This window comes from Cebus imitator, unplaced genomic scaffold, assembly GCF_001604975.1.
Source record: "Cebus imitator isolate Cc_AM_T3 unplaced genomic scaffold, Cebus_imitator-1.0 Scaffold259, whole genome shotgun sequence".
Taxonomy (NCBI): domain Eukaryota; kingdom Metazoa; phylum Chordata; class Mammalia; order Primates; family Cebidae; genus Cebus; species Cebus imitator.
Window position 1 is genome coordinate 642,175 of NW_016107574.1, and position 20,093 is coordinate 662,267.

The following is a 20,093-nucleotide window of genomic DNA, read 5'->3' on the forward strand; positions in this document are numbered from 1 at the left end:
GAGTTGAGATCATACTTTGAGTTTCTTTATCGATATGGTAATCTGGTGTTAAATTAAATTCAGCCTGAGTTTGCCTCCATACTTTGAGTTCTTATGTAATGACTGCAATTTAATTTAGCACATCAACTAGGTGAAAGCCTAAAGTGGTGTACTTTTGTAACACATAGCTGAGTCTCAGCCAATCACAGCAGCCAAGCTTCAGTTAATCACAGGCAGCCAACTGATCAGACCGTGTTCAAATTAGGCAAACGTGGAGCTGTAACCAATCAAGCTGTGTCTGTACCTCGCTTTGGTTTTCTGTCCATAACTGCTGCCTGCCCGTGTGGTGCAGAGGAGCTCTCTGAACCTCTTCTGGTTCTGAGGGCTGCCCAATTAAATTAAACTCTGTTAAGTTTAATTCATTTAAAGTTTGTGTTTTAACACTGGTTAGCTCTTAGGCTAATCAGAAAGTCTAATTGGTGTGTCTCTGTCTTTGATTAATCAAAATGGTTCACCAGTTAGTTACTCATTAATACAAGTACTTTGGCAGATAAAATCTTTCCAAATATGAAAATGCGGGACAGTGGCTGCTTGGGTGGAAGTAAATAATGAAAGGGGGCTTGAGCTATAAAAAGCTTGGGACTTTCTAGAGGAAAGAACATCATTCTAGAAGACAGAAGACCTGGGTTCAATCCCCAGCTCAGCCACTGATTAGGTACATGACAGAGACAAACTAGTTTCCTTTCCTGAGCCTTCATTTCCCCATGTGTGGAATGAGGGAGGTGACCTATAGGTCTAAAGTCCTTTCCGGATGTAAAAAATATATATGCTTATGTGGCTCTAAGTTCAAAAATTCCACTCCTCCCAGACGCCTAAACAAACTAAACCCTAAGAAGCAGGATAATGATAGCTTTCTCCAACTGTGCTCTGCATAAACAGGAAACCCATGTCTTTCCCATTCCCTGTCCCAACGAATGTAACGTTTGTCCTCTCTCTGTGTAATCGGCTGTTCAACCATGCATCCATCCACAGGCATTTTCATCTTTCAGACATGTTTGCCTGTGTTGGTGGTGGTCTCATCTTTACAGGACCAAAGATAAGCTCCAAGCAGTGAGCACCTTGTTTATGAACCCTGCAGCTCTCTGAGTACTGAGTAATTCTGCTGCCGCAGTGCCTAGAAAGAGTTGAGATAATACACAGATGAACTACAGACACCAGGGTCTGGGGCCTCTCCAAGAACAGACTCATGTCAAGGGTGTGTGTTATAGTCACCAGACACCAAGGTCAGGGCAGTGGGAGAATCAGACAGACCCGAGTCTGTGTCTGCTCCCCCTGTGACTGCGGGCCAGTTACCGAATTTCTCCAAGCCCAAGTTTGCTTGTCTGTAAATCAGGGGTAATAAAAATTGATTCCATAGGACTGCTGAGAAGATGCAATGCCACCATGAAAGTCAAATGCTTTGGTGCAATGCCTGGCGTTAGGGAGGCTCCCGTAAATCATGTTCATCTCCTTCCTCCCCCCAACAGTGATTCTGGATTGGGAAAAAATATTGCTGTGATTATGTAAGAAAAAGTTGTATTCTTAGGAAATTCATGCTGAAATAGAAGTGAAGAAGTACAATGCCACCAACCTACTCTAAAAATAGTAATTTAGAGGAAAATGCATAGCTGACCAGATGATTGATTGATTGATTGATTGATAGAAGATACAGAGAAAATAACAAAGCAAATGGGGCAAAATGTAAAGGATTAGTGAAGCGAATCTGGACAAAAGTTATATGGAAGTTCCTTATGCCTTTTTGTAACTTTTCTGTAAGTTTGAAATATATTAAAAGTTACCAAAAATAAATTTTAAAAGACATATTGTAGGGGAGAAGTCCAGGTCCAGGTGTTGATGGGCTCTATCTGCTGAGCGCCCTGGAGGCACACCTGATGGGTGCACTGGGAACTTTCTAGCAGAGGTCAAATCTCTAAGAGAGTTAAGTTGCAGGGGTTGTGACCAAACCCCTAATTACCAGGCTAAAGGGAACATCATCCTTTTTCAGCCTCAGGGAGGCTTTAGCCTGCCTGCAGGCCAGCACTGACCTTGAGTACCCCCACATGGGATCAGGGGTCCTGGGCTGTGCAACCAGATGGTGCTCGTAATGGTTCATATGGCTGGGTCCCAGACCTCTCCACTGACCCTCAACTCTTTTATAGCTGGATAGAAATGCAAAAGAAGCAAGCAGACTTGTATATGAAGATTCTGAGACCTTCCATGGCCCCTTGGTGCAGGTAGAAACAGGCTTCACAGATGAGTTCAAAGAAGAGGCCCAAGTTCAAATAATTTAGAGTTGCAATAAAAATCTGGCTTAGGGTAACAGGCCTGCAGGGTGAGAGCGGTCTCTCAAACTGCTTCCTAGAGCAGCAAAGTGTAGTTTCGATCTTCAGTAAACGATTTCTCTGCTCCAGCCTCATCTCTCTTATATGTGACCTAATTTTATCTGGCACAGAGTCTGTGGGCCTCTGCTGGTTTTGTTCTAAAATGCCTAAGGACAGACATGGCAAGTATTTTCTCTCTCATGATTGATTTTGAACCTATTATGCAGATAGCAAATGGGTACGAATTCTGTAGCTATGGGTCTTGGCTTAACTTGGTGGGTAGACACAGCTGCCTTTATTAATACGCTCAAATATTTTACAGAGCATATTGCTTTTGACTTAGAGTCAATTTACTTTTACTGGTAAATCCATAGGATTGCCTATGGATCTTGGACAATTGACCTATTTAAAAACATCTCTGGAAACTGTAGTGACAAACATTAAAACTGGGAGGTCATTTGGTATACGCTGTATATGAGGACACTGAGGCCTGGGAGAAGTTAAGGATTTTAATCTGTGTTCAATTAAACAGCGGCAGACTTGTGATTAAAATCAGGTGTCACTGAAAAAACCTATCAATCGCAGACTTGATAAATTAAACACAAAAGTGAAGTTGCAAAATAGGAATTATTTATGTTATGATGTGAAAAGATGTCTAGAAATCAATTTAAATCTGTATTGAAAGCTTAGGTGAAAAAAGATAAATTACATAACAGATTATATGACATTATCTGATCTGTGTCCAAAAAATTACTTTCACGAATAAAACATGCACATACACTAGCTAGAGAGATATATCGTTTTAACAAAAGTATTTACCTTCGGTTTTTTCTGCAAAGTTACTTTTCTTTTTTATTTCTGTTACTGTTAAGATTGTTTATACAATGTTCATATTGCTTTTCCAACAAGAAAAAGGGTTGTGAAAAGAAAAGAACAAATTCCAAAACAAAACCTACCCAGGTCTCCTGTCTCCCGTCCTTGCTCTCTTTGAAAAAGCACAAGGTGGCCTCTGCTGGAGGGACAGGAGCAATGACAGAGCTGGAATGGTGGGGGAGGGGGCGGGTAGCATACGTCACATCAATTAGTAGTCCTCCTGCTCAAAGAAATCAGGAGACCAGAGTGCTCTGAGCCAGGCATTAAGAGGGCCAGGGCAGACAGATGGATGTTCTAGAAAGAGCTAGTAATCTGAGGGACAGCCTGTGACTAAACCTCTGGCCTTCCAGACACATTTCTATTTTCCTGACCCTTCATTTCCATATTTATACAAGTTCCCCAGCATGCAGGGTCTTGGTGAGAAAGAAACCATAAAAACAACGTGTATCATCCCAAGTCAGGGATGATACACTGGCACTAAATAAACTCCAAGGTGGCTGTGAAAACTGCAGGGTGGCTTTACAGGGACAGTCACAGACAAAGTACATCTCAGGCAGGCACAAGAAAACGATTCACAGGCCAAGAAGGCCTCAGGGCCCCTTCCAGAAACCTGATTACTCTGTTTACGATGACTGAGGCAGCCAAGGAGAAAGTGCCTGGCCTCAAATGGCAGGAGCTTCAGTGAAAGTGAACACCTATTTCTGGGGACCCCGGACTGGGATGGGAGAGGCTGGGACAATCATCTCACCACCAGCAAACACAGCATGCAACTATTGGTGCAGTGACCCATCTGTCAAAAATAAACAAGCCAGCCTGGGCAACACAGCAACACCCCGTGTCTCCAAAAATTAGCCTAGCCTGGTGGCACATGCCTGTAGTCCCAGTTACTTGGAGGCTAAGGTGGCAGGATCACTTGAGCCCAGGAGGTGGAGGTTGCAGTGAGCCATGATCGAGCCACTGCACGTCAGCCTGGGTGACACAGCGAGACTCTGTCTCAATCCATCAATCAATAACAGCAAAAAGTAAAAGAAAAGAAAATGAGAAAAAAACCCAAACAAAAAATAAACATGGCAACGAAACACAGATTCCAGCAGAGGTGGGAGAAGTTTAAAAGCAGCCCAGGCTGTCCCCAGAAGGGATTGGTGGCAGTGGCAGATGGTCTTTGTGGCCCTTTTAGATTTTGTGGCAGTTCAGATATGTTCTGAAGGCTCATTTCCCTAGCTCTGTGTCACTTCGGTCTTCCCTTGCTTAAAAACAGGGAGCTCTAGAGTCAGCGACTGCTCGTCACTCCACAGACATTAGTGATCTGATCATACAGTGGCAGGGTCCTGGCTGTTCCTGGTTTTACTCAACAAAATGTGTTTCTGAAAAGATGTATGTAAGTGGAATCAGACATAAAAAATGCCAGTGCAGGACCTCCACCTTGTGTCCTGATGGGGGTGTGGGCCACGAAGGTACCTCTGTGCTTACAACCCTGCCCTGAGACCTCACTCCAGGCACTGGGGGAGGGACTATGACCCCTGTGGAGGAAAATGGCTGAAAGGGAGACAACCAGGGAAATTCATTTTCCGTATTATTTCTTTTCTGTTTGGAGTTTCATAATAAGCATAAGTTTCATAAGCAGAAAAACAATAGAAATGTATATGCAAAAAAAAAAAAAATCTCACTGGAAAACTATCCTTTGGCAGCAGAGTAATCACCCCTTATCTTTGGGGGTCAGTGTTTGTAGGCAGAAAAAGAATCAATAGTTTTTCTGAGGGACTCTCCTGCTACTTAAAGGAGCTTTGCAAACAATTTTTCAGGAGTGGATTAATAATTTCTCCATTTCTCAGCTTGTCTTCAAATGTCAATCTTTTTGCATTTCAGGTTTTCCTAAAGGCAGAGAAACCTGCATTTAATTCCATTTTTTGGCAATCCCAAACCGGGGGGACCAGAATCTGACAGAAAGATGTGAGTGAACATCAAGCCACTGACAATGTAGGGATTATCTGGGGCAGGCTTTGTCCTTGTCCCCCAGATGGCCTTGGGGAAGCTCATGTGACCAGCAAGACGTTACAGAAGTTACAGTGATAAAAACAGTCACAGGCTGCTTCTCCCCTTCCACAGGGTCTGTAGAAAAAGCCTCCAAACATCTGGGTTCATCTTGGGAGATGTGTCGGGGTGCAGAAGAACATGGATGCCAGGTGTGGCTGCCCTCTTCATCTTGCTCCATGAGTGGCCAAGGCCAGAGAGGTCCCTGTCACCCCCAGTGCAGCCTTGGAACCTCCCAAGTGGCTTGTGGGGGAGGGGGGGGGCGTGAGAGGAGCTTACTAAAGAGAAAGATCACAGCAAGGAAGAAACCCCTCAGATCCCTGCAGAGAAGCTGCAGGGCTTAGTGGTTACAAACGAGGCTTCCAGAGCTAGGCTGCCTAAGTTCAAATCCCACCACCTCCATTTATCAGCTGTGTGGCCTTATATAAGGTACTAAGTGTCTCTAAGCCTCAGTTTCCCAACTGTACAACAGGGATAATAATAGTATTTACCTCACGGGGTTGTCTAGAGGATGAAATGAGCTAATACAAAACAAAAGCGCTAAGAACATAATAAGCACTATATAAATGTTGGCTATTGTTGTTATCATGCTGCAATGTCTGGGGCTCCCTGACCCCTGCTAGCTCCCAGTTCAGAAAGCAAAATGTTTCTTGTGTTGCTTCTCACCAGGCTCAAGCCAGATAAACTCCCCATCTCCAGGTGTTTGGAGGATGTTGCATTCAGAGATTCCAGGAATTAATTAGAATCAATACACAAATCATCAGATTGCTTGTGCTTGCTCGCTGGTATGTAATTTACAAGTGCATTCATGGGAACCTCACAGCATTTCTAAGGTGGAGCAAGTGCAACTCTGGGTATTACTAGACAGATTTGTGTAAGGGGAACACTAATACCAAGACTCAGATGAAATCCTATGGCCAGTAGACAGAGCCAGCCTTGGACAGGAGGGGTTTCCCCTCTACTCTTCACAGCCAAAATGGGTTAAAAGTGCTCATTACTCAAGAGCAGCCACGGTTACTTCATATGTACTCGACAGTTCCCAAATCGTTGTCCCTTATATTATCTCATTTGATCCTCACAAGGGCAGGACAACACTGTGTCTATCCCAAGCCTGGCTCCCACTGTCTGGTGCTGGCCATTGAACCAGAAGCCTGGGCTGCGGGGCTGCATGGGATGTTCTGAGATTTGAGGAATCATCAAAATAATAAATTACACAAGCTGGGTGAAAACCCAGTTGTTTACTATCTTCCAAAGGCGTTATTGTTCCCCTTAAGGAAACAGAGCCTCAGAGAAGTAAAATGACTTGCCCGAAGACACACAGGGGTGGTTCCAGGAGTAGGACTTGAACTTAGGTCCCTAGAGCCAAGTCCATAGGAAAGGGTCTCTGGCTCAATGAGCGGCACTGGAGGGAGGGGAAGAGGCCTGGGACAGACTGCAGAATGTCCTGCCTGTGTCTCTCTGCTCCCCACCCACTCCCTCTTACAGGGGGGCTCAGCCGATGACATCTTTTCCACCCCAGGTTGGAGTCAATCCACAAGCCCTGGCCCCTGCCCACCTGACACCCAATCCAGCCTCTCCCATCGGGGTCACAGTCCCTCCCCCAGTGCCTGGAGTGGGGTCTCAGGGCAGGGTTGCGAGCACAGAGGTAACTTCATGGCCCACACCCCCATCAGGACGTAAGGTCATGTTACAAGGAATCTGACCTCAAAGGACAGGCCTTACTGAATCTAGCGATTGCAGTCTCCTGGGACCAACCTCAAGCCGCCATTGACCTGGGCATGGCTCTGAGCAAGCAGAGCCCAGAGAGAGAAACCACAAAATTCTCTTGGGCTTCCAGACAGGCACTGTCTCCAAGTTTCTCCTATTCAACATCACAAATCAACAGACACAAATAAACAGAAGCCTGGGCTCAGGCAGGCCTCACATCTCATTACGAACCACCTTGCTTTTCCACTTACTCCCCAGAGCCTGAGAGCTGCACTTCATGGCTTGCTGGCCTGAGGTTTTGCACGCCAACACGTAGAAGGGACAGCACGTGGAGACATGCTCTTGTGAGCTTGTGTTCATTCCCAGGAGAAGAGAGAAAGAGGCTGCAGCAACTCACACCACTAAAACAAAGGCACAGACAAAGGCACACAAACGCGTGTCCTCCAGCAGGGCTTAGACAAATGCATGTTGTTTTACAGCCAGTTTCCCCCCCACTCCCCTTTCTCCTGCCCAGGGGAGAATAAGAGAAGCCAGATGGGGGGGAGGGGGTTGGGTGGTGGAGCAAAACAACTGAAACTCCAGAGAGAAAGGGAGCTGTTACCACTGGTGAAAAAGGACAAATGAAGGTTAGGAGCTTTGGAGGACTAAAGTGTATATTGTAGAGACAGAGCAAAACTAAAAAGAAACAAACAAACAAAAACATTATACAGCACCAACCATTTCCTCAAGAGGCCAGTAGCTGCTACTGGTACATAGTCCTTTTTTTTCTAAGGCAGCGCTGAATGCTAGAAAGTCCAGGAATGCCTTCAATTTTAAGGATTTGTGTCAGTTTCTTTAGTCATGTGTTTCAATACTAGATGAACTGGATTAAACGGCTCTTCACCTCTGTCTGGGGATTTTTTTTCTGAATGACATAAAGCCAGATCTGCACCTCTAGACCCAGGCATAGCAGGTGATACTACAAACACTTGAGGACAACACTAACAATGGAGAAAATGTTTTCTTTTTTTTTTTTTTTCTTGAGATGGAGTCCCGCTCTGTCACCCAGGCTGGAGTGCAGCGGCGCGATCTCAGCTCACTGCAACCTCTGCCTCTCTGGTTCAAGCGATTATTCTGCCGCAGCCTCCGAAGTAGCTGGGACTACAGGCACATACCATTCATGAACCAATCTACGGCCAGAAAGTGGATGATCTCCTTGGCTGCCTGAGTCACATGCTCATCTCACCTCTGGTGGTGTCATCTTGGAAACTGGAGAGTTTGTGATTCCCAGAGTGGAAAATTGAAAGGCACCAGGAATGAATGGGTCTGGACCTCAAAATCCTGCCAACCCTCTATTCTTTAAGTGAAAAAGATGTTAACATCCTCAGAGTCTTTGGCATGTCAGGTGCATACTGAGCTGGAAGAACACAGTGAAGGGAAAAGAAACAAGCATTTTGGGGTGATTGGCACACAGAGAGGTGTTCAAGGCAGGGTATGGTGGCTCCCACCTGTACGCCCAGCACGTTGGCCACCTGGAATTCCAGAACTTTGGGTGACCGATGCAGAAAGACCACTTGGGGCCAGGAGTTCAAGGCTGTGGTGAGCTATGATTGCACCACTGCACTGCAGCCTGGTTGTCTCAAATAAACAAATAAATAAACTAATAATCATTTTCATTAATTTCTGGAGAAAATGTTTCTATACTCACATTTGTCCCCGCGGAAGCCAAAGGAAATGTGGGACTTGACTGAGCAAAGGACCTTGCTGGAATGGGCGCATATGATGTTCCGAGATTTGAGGCATAATCTAAATGATGAATTACATAAACTAGATGAAAACCCAATACATAACGTCGAAAGTCATTATTAGGACATAAGCAGGCATAGAAAACGGAACATTTCCCCTTCACATATTATTGGTGTTCGGCATGACTTTACCTCTGGACATGTTGATAATCAGCAAAGCTTTATGTCTAAAGTATCTCAGAGAATACCAATGGGCCCAGAATACATAAGAAGGGGACATCAAAGAAGTCCTCGTCATTAAAGACAGGACGTAATATGCCTGTGGGAAGCCCATCTCTGCTTCAAGCTGCTGACCTGCAGGGCCTTGCTCACCTTCACTCCCAGCAGGGTGATAAACAGCTGTGCTGTTAGGAGAAGCACACAGTGTTCCCTCTGCCGAACTAAGAATACACCGGATACCAGCACTGGAGAGGGCGAAAAAGGGAAACCAGCTTCTCAATAAGTTAAACAAAGAATTAGCATATGACCCAGAAATTCCACTCCTAGCTACATACCCCCAAATAGCTGAAAACAGGTGTTCAAACAAAAACTGTACCCAAATGTTCCTAGCAGCACTATTCACAATAGTCAAAAGGTGGAAACAATCCAAATGCTGCCCATCAAAAGATGAATGGATAAACAAGAATGTGATATATACATGTAATGGAATATTGTTCAGCCATAGAAAGGTTGTACATATTACAACATGGATGGATGCACCTTGAAAATGTTATGCCAAGTAAAAAAAAAAGCCAGTCACAAAAGACCACATATCGTATGATTCCAATTACAGGAATGTCCAGAACAGGCAAATCCACAAGAGACAGAACGCAGATGGGTGGTTGCCAGGGGCTGGCTTAGGGCGAATGGGGAGTGGCTGCTTAATGAGCATGGGCTTTCCTTTTGGAATAAGGAAAATGTTCGGGAACTAGAGAGTGGTAACACTTGCACAATCTTGTGGATGTGCTAAATGCCACTGAATTATATACTTCAAAATATTTTAAATAGTGAATCCTATGTGAACTTACTACAGTGAAAAAAATGAAAGCCAGAAAAGGGAGGTGTGCGTACACACACACACACGCACACACACAGACACACACACACACATCCCTCTCTTCCCTCCTTGCCCCGGTGTTTTCTGCTCAACATTTACCACCAGGGATGCTGTAATTTACTTGTTGATTTTGTTTATCATCTCTCTAGCCCCTATTAAGCACAACTCCTTGAAGGGCAGGAACTTTGCCTATTTTGGTCTCTGCTATCGCCCCCCCTCAAAACAGCATGTGACACACGGTAAGTGCTCAATGAATATGTGTTGAGCCTGTGCATGGGCCTATTCTGAACAGCACTTACTTTTCAGAGAAGACCAGGCATTTCTGAGCGTGCAGCTTCCCTTTCACATGCAGCTCCCAGTCCTAGGTCAGAAGGAAAGAAAAGTCACCAAAGTAGACCTGAGGCCATGGGAGGGCAGAGGAGGAGCACAGAGTCACCGGCCAGGCAGGGAGCACAGAGCGCCCAGAGGCCGGACCACCTGCGGACACATCCCCCCACCTGCCGCCTCTCCCTCCTCGGCTCCTCGCGCTGTTTCTGCCTCCCCATCTAGCCTTTGCTCCATCAGCCCCTCATCCGCACATCTCATGCCCATCTTGAACAGGAGTTGGATTCCTGGACTCACAAGTTGGATTCCCTCTACCCCCTCTCAATGGATCCTTGCACCCACCATCCACCACCCACCTTCCACCCCTTCTCCTTTACCCCAGGAAGACCCCACCTATTTCATAGGGAGAATCTGGCAGGTAGACTCACAGTGACTTATAAAACCTTAGAAAAGGTTCATGAGAGACAAAATCTTTGGGTACCTCCCAGTGTCAGCTAGTTCCCTCCCAAGACTGGAGGACAGAGGGCATGTCCCATCTGAGCCACAGGGATGCACTTGGATGATGTGACCCAGGCAGAGGTGCACAACACGCTGCAGTGTGACCCACACTCCGCAAGGACATTATTATGCTTTTGGACAGGATGGGAAATGGGAGGCGGGCAGCCCCATGCTTAAGTGGTGCAGGTTCTGGAAGGGTCAGGCCCACGTTGGAATCTCCACTCCGACACTTTCAAGCTGGGGAGGTGATACGGGGAGGGGCTGAGAAAGTCATTTCATCTCTCTGGGCCTCGGTTTTCTCATCTGTAAAATGAAAATCATAATAGTATCTACCTCACATGAGTTACTGCTGGCACACAGAAAGGGTTTAATATATGGTAATTGGTATAATTTTTATCACTTCAAAATATTTCACTGCATCTGCAATACAGTGAATATAATTTTTGGGGAAAATTATACTATCATACACCTCTGTGTGCAGCAACTCAAAGCATCTTCCAACCACCGGGAAGGTGTCACGAGGCTCTATCTCCATTCTGCAGATGGGGAAGCCAAGGCTCTCTATAATAATTTGTCTAGGTTCCAAGTGAGAAGTCATCGGTTCCCCGATCCAAAATTCTGCTCTTTTTCCTTTCTAACTCACTACAGTATGGGTACTCAAGGGGCAGTAGCTTCCAAGCATACCACGGCAGAAAAGCCCTCCACGAGAAGGCAGGAAACTCAAGTTCCTGAGCCCTGTCTCTGCAACCCAGGTGGTGGGATCCTTTGCTCCCCCACTCAGCCTCAGCTTTCTCATCTATAAAAAGTGTGTAAGGATTTCTGACTCACCTTCAAGCAAGGGACTGGTCCTGAAACATTTCTGAAATTCCTTTGGGTCCTAATTTCTATGATTTTAATCAAGAATACTGATGGCAAAATTCTGTTATCCCAATGCAACCGTTCCTTGCCCACTGGCAGCATGAGTTGGGTCGTGGGGAAAAGCCTGCCCAGGCTCCCAGCTGCGGCTCCCAGCCTGTCTTGGACAACTCACCTTCAAATCAAACACCTTCTTGTCACAGATGCTACAGATATGCGGCAAGTGGAGGGGGGCCACACCGTGAAAGTCGTTCAGCTCTTGAGCCTGCAGGGGCCTCGCAGACAGCAAGACCTGTTCCTCCTTGGCCCTCCGCCCAGCACCGATAAAACCCTGTTTGCTGTTGTTAAGCCGAACCCCGAAGGAAGGAGTCGTCCTGTCTGAGGTTGGTTCCTCGGGGTCGTACAGCTCATAGGGCTGGCTGCGGGGTGGAGGCCACACGGGACCTGCTGTAAGATCAGGCTTGCTCTGGCCCGAGAATCCATGGGGGCTCTCCCATTGGCTGTTTGTGCCCTGCAGCAATGGCCCGACCTCGCTTTTCAGGCCCCCAGCCTGCTCAGCTGGAAATCCACCAGCCACATGGGACCCTTGGGAGTTGGGTCCATAAAAATCTTTGGAAAAGGCAGCTTGACCATCTTGCCCTGTGTGACCGTAGTGCCCTTCATAAGTCACACCACCCAAGGTTGAGGCTGAGGCTGGCAGGAAGCTGGGCTGACCATCTGTTTCAGGGCCATACGTCTGGCCAGACCCGGCTTTGCCATATTCATAGAATCCTGCTGTCGCCGGAGCAGGCCCGGTCTTCCCAATGCCCAAGATGACTGCTGGCTGGCCAGGGGTCTGAGGCATCACCCCAGTGAAAGGATGCATCACCACGGCATTGGGGGGCTGGCTGGGAAGGTTCATGGAGGGTCCTGGGCCTCGTGTCTGGCTGGGGGGTGAAAAGGCAATTGCATTAGAGGGAAACCGGGTACCGGGTATAGTTGCAGCATGTTGGGGCACCCCAGCATGGCCGTGAGGGGCACTGATCACAGACGGATGCCTCAGTTGATTGAAGAGAGGCTGGGACATGGCCACTTTGGAGAGGACTTGGTTCAGGACTGTGGCAGCCGCAGTGTTGTTGGTGACAGCTGTCTGTGCCAGCTTCAGCCGGTGGAGGGTGAGCTGGGCCTGCAGTTGAGCCAGTTGGAGGCTGGCAGGTGAAGGAAGCAGAGGGTTCGGGTTACTGACCGAGAATGGGTTCTTGTCCAGGAGCTTGGCAGCACTGTGGGAAGACAGAGGTCTAGATGCACAGCTGGTTTTCAACGAGGGGGGCAAGGGACTGTTCTTCATTATCTGTGCTCCCCCCTCCCACATAAACAAGACCTTCCCATACAGGTCCCACATACAAGTGAATCTGCAAAACCTGTGCTCATATTTTTTTTAAAAACTCCAATAGAAAAATGTTCAATCTCACTGGTAAGTAGAAACATAAACTAAAACCATTCAAAACAAATATTTGCCTAGCAAAATGGCAATTTTTAAAAATGGCGCTCGGTGTTGGAGAGAGTGGACTAGGCACAATGTCGACAATAAGCAACTCATACAGCTTTGTTAAAGGATCATCTGATAAAACGCATTTCTTAAGCCATAGTCTTTGGCCCTAGAATTGAATTTGATAACTCTCAACTGAGAAAATGAGCTCAAATGCAGACAAAAATTGATACCCAAAGATGCTCAATGCTATATTATTTAAGAGTTCAAAGTTGAAAATTACAAAAATCCTACAACAGGGAGATGGGATTTGAGCTGAGGAAATTATAATACAGCAACATAATAAAATATTAAGTAATGATTTACTAGTGATGTTTTCATTTCTACTTCATTACGCAACATTTAGGACATTCAAAAAAGGGTACCCAGCACCAAGCTTAAGATAGAAAACATTCCAACACCATAAATCTCCCTTGGTTACCAGCTCTCCCCACCTCACCCTTCCCCATCATTACCAATGGTAAACACTATCTTGAATTTGCCAAGGTCTCTGTTACAAAAAACAAAAACCATTAAAGTGGTTTAATGACATGAGAAGATCTATATGCTCTAACGTTAAGTGAAAAGTGCAGGCTTCACAACTGCATACAGAATGAATAGTGTTTACATTTTTGCCAAACACATTTTCATCCTTGTGCTCATTTCACATCCAAAAGCAACATGAATTGTCTTCCTGTGTGAATACAGGAACAAACAAATTCAGCATCTCCTATACTCTCACAACACGAATCATTTCTGACACTAGATGTGTAGGAGGTTTTGTCCACACACCAGGCAAGCAACGAGTTCTGCAGTGGACCCCAGCTGGGTGTCCTCCAATTCAATTCTGATACCATCTACCTGGAGAAAGCGTCAGATCCCACAGATTGACAGCTCAGCCCCATAACACTGTCCCCCAACTTGGGATGTCAATCACAAGCCCCAGGTTGTTTTACTCATACTTCCGATCAACCGGCTATAAATTAGAGTTAGACTAATTTGCTAGAGAGGCTCCCAGAACTCAGGGAGACACTTAGTCTTATTGGCTTATTCGAAAGGACATTTGAAAAGGATACCAATGAACACCAGATGGAAGAGGTGCATGGGGCAAAGCATGTGGGAAGGGGCGCAGAGCTCCCCTGTCCTCCCGGGGACTCCCCTCTCCCTCCACACATCCCAGTCCTTCCTGGGTTTTTATGGAGGTTTCATTACACAGGCATAATTGATTAAATTATTGGTCATTGGTGATCAACTCTACCTTCAGCTCCTTTCCCCTTCCCCGAGATTAGGGGTGGGGCTAAAACTCCCAACCCTTCAATCCTGCCATGGTCTTTCCAGTAACCAGACCCCATCCTAAAGAGGCCCTAAGGGACTGCCAGACATTTGTCAACCCATTAGCATACAAAAAGATAGTTACATGATTCCAAAGACTTTTGAAGTTGTATGCTAGGAAACCTGATGAAGACCAAATATCACAATATCACAGTTTCCTTCAACTGAGCTCTCAAACCCAACTAACATAAGGAATCACCAAAAAATCACAAGTCAAAAAATCTGAATCTGAGATAGTGGCAGTGGTAGACTCTCACTGAATCTTACTGTAGAAAGGGTGTCCGTCTGACATGTGTCTTTCATGTGACCTATCCAAAACTCAGCGTGCATGGTCTGGAAACTGGACAGACTTTCCCAGAACATCTGGGATATGTGGTTACCACAGGCAGGGCTCTTTGGTTAAGACCATATTTTCTAGGTTTTAAATTCCCCTCTGAAAAGTGAGTGTCATCAGGAAATATGTTCAGAATGTTGATGAACTGGAATTCTAGGACATTTGAATGGGAAGAAGGGGACTGGAAAATTGGAAATTGGGGTTGCCATAGATAATTCATGCTGTACAGTAAGCATGCTTAGGCAGCGCGGGGTAGACGCGGCATAATGGGGACAACTTAGTCTCTGCTATCACAGGCTCTGTTCAGTAAAAATCCAATGACAATGAAACAAAAATGAGAGAAGCTCGGGGATAGCTCAGGTGGGGAGGAAAAGGGAGACATGGCAAGCGACATGGGCTGCCACACTGTCTTATTGGAAGGGAGTTCCCAGAACATCAGGCACACTCACATTTCAGTGTAAGTACAAAGCACATTCGAGAGCCAGATAAAAATGCCTTTGTTATTCTCTCTCATTTGCATGACAAATAAAAAATTGCCTATAAGTTGTTAAAAAGTGACACCACCTTCCCCAGCCAGCAGCCCTGCTATGTTCCAAGGACAGAACAGGCTGGCACATTTCAAAATACGGGGGCAGGGGGCGCTCAAGGTTAAAGGTAGGTACAGCCTTGTTCTCCTTTGGGGAGTCGTGCTGGCTGCAAAGGAGCCTTGGGGGTCCCTGGGTGGCCAGCACAAATTCAACAGCAGCAGAATGGGGACGCACCGATGTCTATGTCGGCACGAATACGGAAGGAAGAGGAGGATGGATGGTCAAGAGTCTGATGATAGATTTCGACTTGTGTAGTATTAAGTAGCTGAGCTTTAGAAGAGCAATTAAGCTTAACTCAAAACCCTGCCCACACAGGGCCAACTCTTCCTCCCAGGTTTGTCTATCATGCAGCCTGTTCTTGCTAACAAGGCGATAATGAGGTGCCAAGTTGGTTTCCATGACCAGAGTAAGACAAGGTTGGTTTTGTTTTTCCCAGAGAAGTCAGCTGTATTTTCTAAAATTGCATTCTGGGCCAGAGGGAGCTCTGAGTAGAGATTCCCCTCACCCCTGAAAGGACACGTGAGAAAGAGCTATCTGTCCAACTAGGAAAGCCAGCCACGCTGGGTATTTGCAGGTCAGCCATGGGAAATCTGTCCTTTTAAAAGTATGACCTAGGTTACAGAAGTTAACCCATTCAGATTCTGCACAAAATAAGAAAACTAACCAGGTCTTCTTCCTAATTTTTACTTTGGCTAGCAAATTTTCATTGTCCCCAACTTTAGTCAACTTTGAGTAGAAGTAATTTCACTTGAATCATCAGAGCTGAGCACCTATTTTGATCCAAACACCTAGAAGAAAAAATATATCATACTATTTTTTAAGCCCTAAAATTCTTAGCTTGCAATAGTTAATAAACTGAAATTCAGGTGCATATAGTGATCATATTTCTTTTTTTTTTTTTTTGAGACAGAGTTTCGCTCTTGTTACCCAGGCTGGAGTGCAATGGCGCGATCTCGGCTCACCGCAACCTCCGCCTCCTGCATTCAGGCAATTCTCCTGCCTCAGCCTCCTGAGTAGCCGGGATTGCAGGCACACGCCACCATGCCCAGCTAATTTTTTGTCTTTTTAGTAGAGACGGGGTTTCACCATGTTGACCAGGATGGTCTCGATCTCTTGACCTCGTGATCCACCCGCCTCAGCCTCCCAAAGTGCTGGGATTACAGGTGTGAGCCACCACGCCTGGCCCCTCAGTGATCATATTTCTGAACCAAAAATTGGGGTGCATGATCTGATGCCCCTGGGGGCTTGGCCTGATGTCCCTGCTGTCTTCCCACTCCTTGGTTTGTCACTTTTACATCACTTAGCACATCCTGCACGTTGGGTTAAAAATAATTGTGTGTGTGCCTTTCTACTCCATTAGACATAAGTTCCACAAGAGAACGGAGTATGCCTTGGAGAATCTTGTATTTCCTCAGCACACTGCTTCCCACTTAGTGGGCACAAAGTAATTGCCATAAACAAAATGAAGAAGGAAGATAATGGGTATGGCTCATAAGAACCTGGTGGCTTTGAGGTGACATGGAAACCTCTTTTATGAGTACACAATTCTGTGGATAAAGACCCACAAACAGCTCAGAAAGGACAATCTAAATACACCTAAGAGGCAAATAAATTTTGCTGTTGTAAATAACTAAACCTACAAGCAGGTAACAAAGTCACCTTCCTAAGGGACTGTCTACAATTCCCCACTCCAATGCAGGAGCTTCAGTACACTCTTTCTCTAAGTCCAGGTTTTGAAATTGAGTGGATAATCCCTGCAGTAGGCTGAATAATGATCCCCTGAAAATCTTCTCATTCTAACCCACAGAGGCTGTGAATATGTTACCTTACATGGTAAAAGGGGACTTTGTAGATGTGATTGAATTAAATATCTTGAGATGGGAAGATTATCTGAATTTAATTGGGTATGCCCAATGTAATCACAGGAGTCCTTCTAAGACGGCGGCAGGAGGATCAGAGTTGATGAGAAGATATAAGGATGGAAACAGAAGTCAGAGAGGAGAGAAGATGCTTTGCTGCTGGCTTTGAACATGGAGGAAGGGGCCATGAGCCAAAGAAATGGAGGCCACCTCTTAGAAACCAGGAAAGACAAGGAAAAAGATTGTCCCTTAGAGCCTCCAGAAGGAACTAACACATTCACTGTAGTCCAGTGAGGCTGGTTTTGGACTTCTGGCCACCAGAACTGTAAGATAATATATTTATGTTGTTATAAGCCATGAAATTTGTGGCAATTTGTTACAGCAGCAATAGAAAACCAACACAATTCCCAAAACAATTAGATGCCAAAGCGGCTTCGGCTAGAGAGGCGGTGGTAGGTGTGGGGGCTGATCGGATCTTGCTGGTATGAGTTGATCCCCCCAGGGTACAGACCATCTGACCAAACATCCAAAACCCTTTGGGAATTTAGTCAAGGGCCAATTCTGCACAAATAGGGGCCTTTGCAATGTGTCTCAGACCTGGCCAGTCTAAGAACCACATCCCCCTGGCCACAGTAATTGGCTCTGATCCTTTGCTGGAGCTATCAGGCATGATTCTCTGTCATGCCAAGGCTGCTACATTGTTGTTAAGCCATCACTTAATGAGAGCCTGCTTGAGAATAAAGCCAACTCAGAAGATGCTGGCCTGAAGACGGGGTACAGGCAGCTCCTTGATGACCTCCTAGAAATGCCTTGAGCCAGCTTCTCCTGAATCTACTCTGAACTTTTATAAACATGAAGCAATGGATTTCCTTTATTTGCTTAAAGAACGTCAACCTACATAAACCACTGCATTTAACCATCATTTAAACACGGTCTTTTTCTGTGGCCCACATTGACTTGAAGGTTCCTGGTCACCTTCCAGTTTCCTCTGCAGGAGTGGACTGACTGTGAGGACCCATTAGTTGGAGCTACAGGGTCACTATCATCATCATAAGGAGGAAAGAGGATTAGAAGATAAAGAGTGGGCAACTGCTAAGACAGGAGGGAGCAGGCATGGGGATGGGGCTTGAGGGATCCGAGAGAGCCTTAACATCTACTTGGTGAACCAAGACTTAAGGGGCTATGGAATGACACAACTGAAGTGCAGTAGAGTGAATGTGCATAGATGCATCAGCAGGCTCCCTCCTGGTAATGTCCAGCCATCCAGAAGCAGGAACCAAAGAACCATGGCCCAGAGCATGGTAGTGCTCTGGGATGCAGCCGGCCACATTTGCAATAAGCACAATATCTTCCAAGATAACCAGTTCAGGAATCCAAATTCATTTCCATTGCAACTGGCTGAGTGGTGAATGTGCCATTTCTTCTTTTACGCTAAAATATAGAAAGTAATCAAGGTGAGAGGGCTCATGACCAGGCAAGAAAATGTTTTTCAGGTTTGACCACACTATAAAGGTGTGGTCAAATAAATGCAATGCTCAAGGTCAGATCTTTAGAGTTGAGAATTTATGATCTTTCCATGTCTTTATGACACATTCTGCTAGTGTCAACAGAGGAAAGACTTAAAGAGATGATTAAGGTAAACTTAACTAACGAGAACGACATTACAGTTTTCCTTCCTTCTGAGCCTTTTTTTTTTTCTTTAAAATATTCCTTATTTTTGGTCTTGTAGGTGGGAATTTCTTTTTAACATTTGTCTTTTCTAGATCAAAAATTCTCAGCTTGCTATAATGATTCCAGAAGCTATGTCAGGACACAAACCAGAGGGGGCAGTCCCTGAATGCCAGGTGACAAAGGTGACAGTGATAATACAACAGTCATACTGGGGGTAAAGTTCAAACTCTAGCTAATGATCACAAATTTTAAGAGCAAGGTGAGGCCTTAGAGACAATTTAGTTTAACTTCTCGTTCTACAGACAAAAAAAAAAAAGTGAAAGCCAATGAAGTTGGTGTCCTATGTGAATCAGCCCAAGTCACAAGCCTAGACAGAGAAGAGTTGGGGCTGGAATGCAGGCCTCCTCTATCCTCAGGGCTGATGGAGTGGCTGTGGTGCAATATATGCCTATCAGCATACACCAGGTGAATTTCTCTTTGCAAAGAGAAGAGTGAGGCCACACACTTTTCGGATAATGCTCTTTCTTGATAACAGTAGTGCTACTGGATCTTCACCAGCTTGGCCTCTGTGACTAATTTAGAGATTACTGGGTCAGTGCTGCCATTCTGTGTTTGGGCCTTAGCCATAACATTACCATATGATGATTCATATCACCATGACACCTCTTGGACTGATTCGTAACAGCAATAATAATCCAATCATCTCTCTTTTGTTGTGTTTTTCAGTCGGCGTGTTAACAAGTTTTCTCACTTCATTAGCTGTCTCATCTCCAGAACAACATATAGATAGCTAAGTCAAATACTGTATGACCATTTCCAGTCTATAGCAAGAAGATTGAGACCAAAACAAGATCAGATGAACCGTGTGAAGTGACCTAGTGAATAAGGGACTTGACTGGGACTTGAAGAAGGGTTTTTAAACTGGAAGGCCAATATTCCTATCTTCTGTTTACACATTCGTTAAAGCGAGCTCCCAAAACCACGTTTCTGGGTCTACTTCCTTTGGGCATGAGTTTAACTCACATGTTTAGTATCAGATCCTCAGGCTTTCAGTCCATCATGCTCTGTACCTCCTTATCAGGCAGAGCATATTCCCAGAACCAGGGGACTGTGCAGTCACAGCAGGGCAGCTGGTGGGTTTAGAGCTGACAAGATAGGCCTGCCTTTCCTGCTGGACTTATTAGAAGGGCTCAATACCTGCCAAAGAGAACTGATCCTGAAGCAAATGCAGAGAAAACAATATGCATTCTGCTAGTGTCAAACAGGAAAGACTTAAAGCAAAGAGAGGATTCATGTTAACTGATGAGAACCATAGCATAGTTTTCTTTCCTTCCTTTTCAACCATTTTTCTTTCTT

At 45.5% G+C, this 20,093-nt stretch overlaps 1 protein-coding gene across 3 annotated transcripts in view; it reads right to left on the bottom strand.

The window, feature by feature from the left end:
• Window positions 1-20,093, bottom strand: part of RBM20 (RNA binding motif protein 20) — a 72,409-nt gene that overhangs the window by 44,850 nt on the left and 7,466 nt on the right. For 2 of the 3 annotated variants that reach the window (XR_005195616.1, XM_017499684.2), the window contains exons 2-5: window positions 11,623-12,706; window positions 10,070-10,131; window positions 9,047-9,138; window positions 8,638-8,735 (exon numbers count right to left, since the gene is read on the bottom strand). Coding sequence is in view for 2 of the 3 variants with exons in the window: in XM_017499684.2 (XP_017355173.1) it covers window positions 8,638-8,735; window positions 9,047-9,138; window positions 10,070-10,131; window positions 11,623-12,706 (1,336 nt within the window). In the remaining variant the exon portion in view is untranslated. The remainder of the gene's footprint in view (window positions 1-8,637; window positions 8,736-9,046; window positions 9,139-10,069; window positions 10,132-11,622; window positions 12,707-20,093) is intronic. The other variant, XM_017499685.2, reaches the window with a different exon arrangement.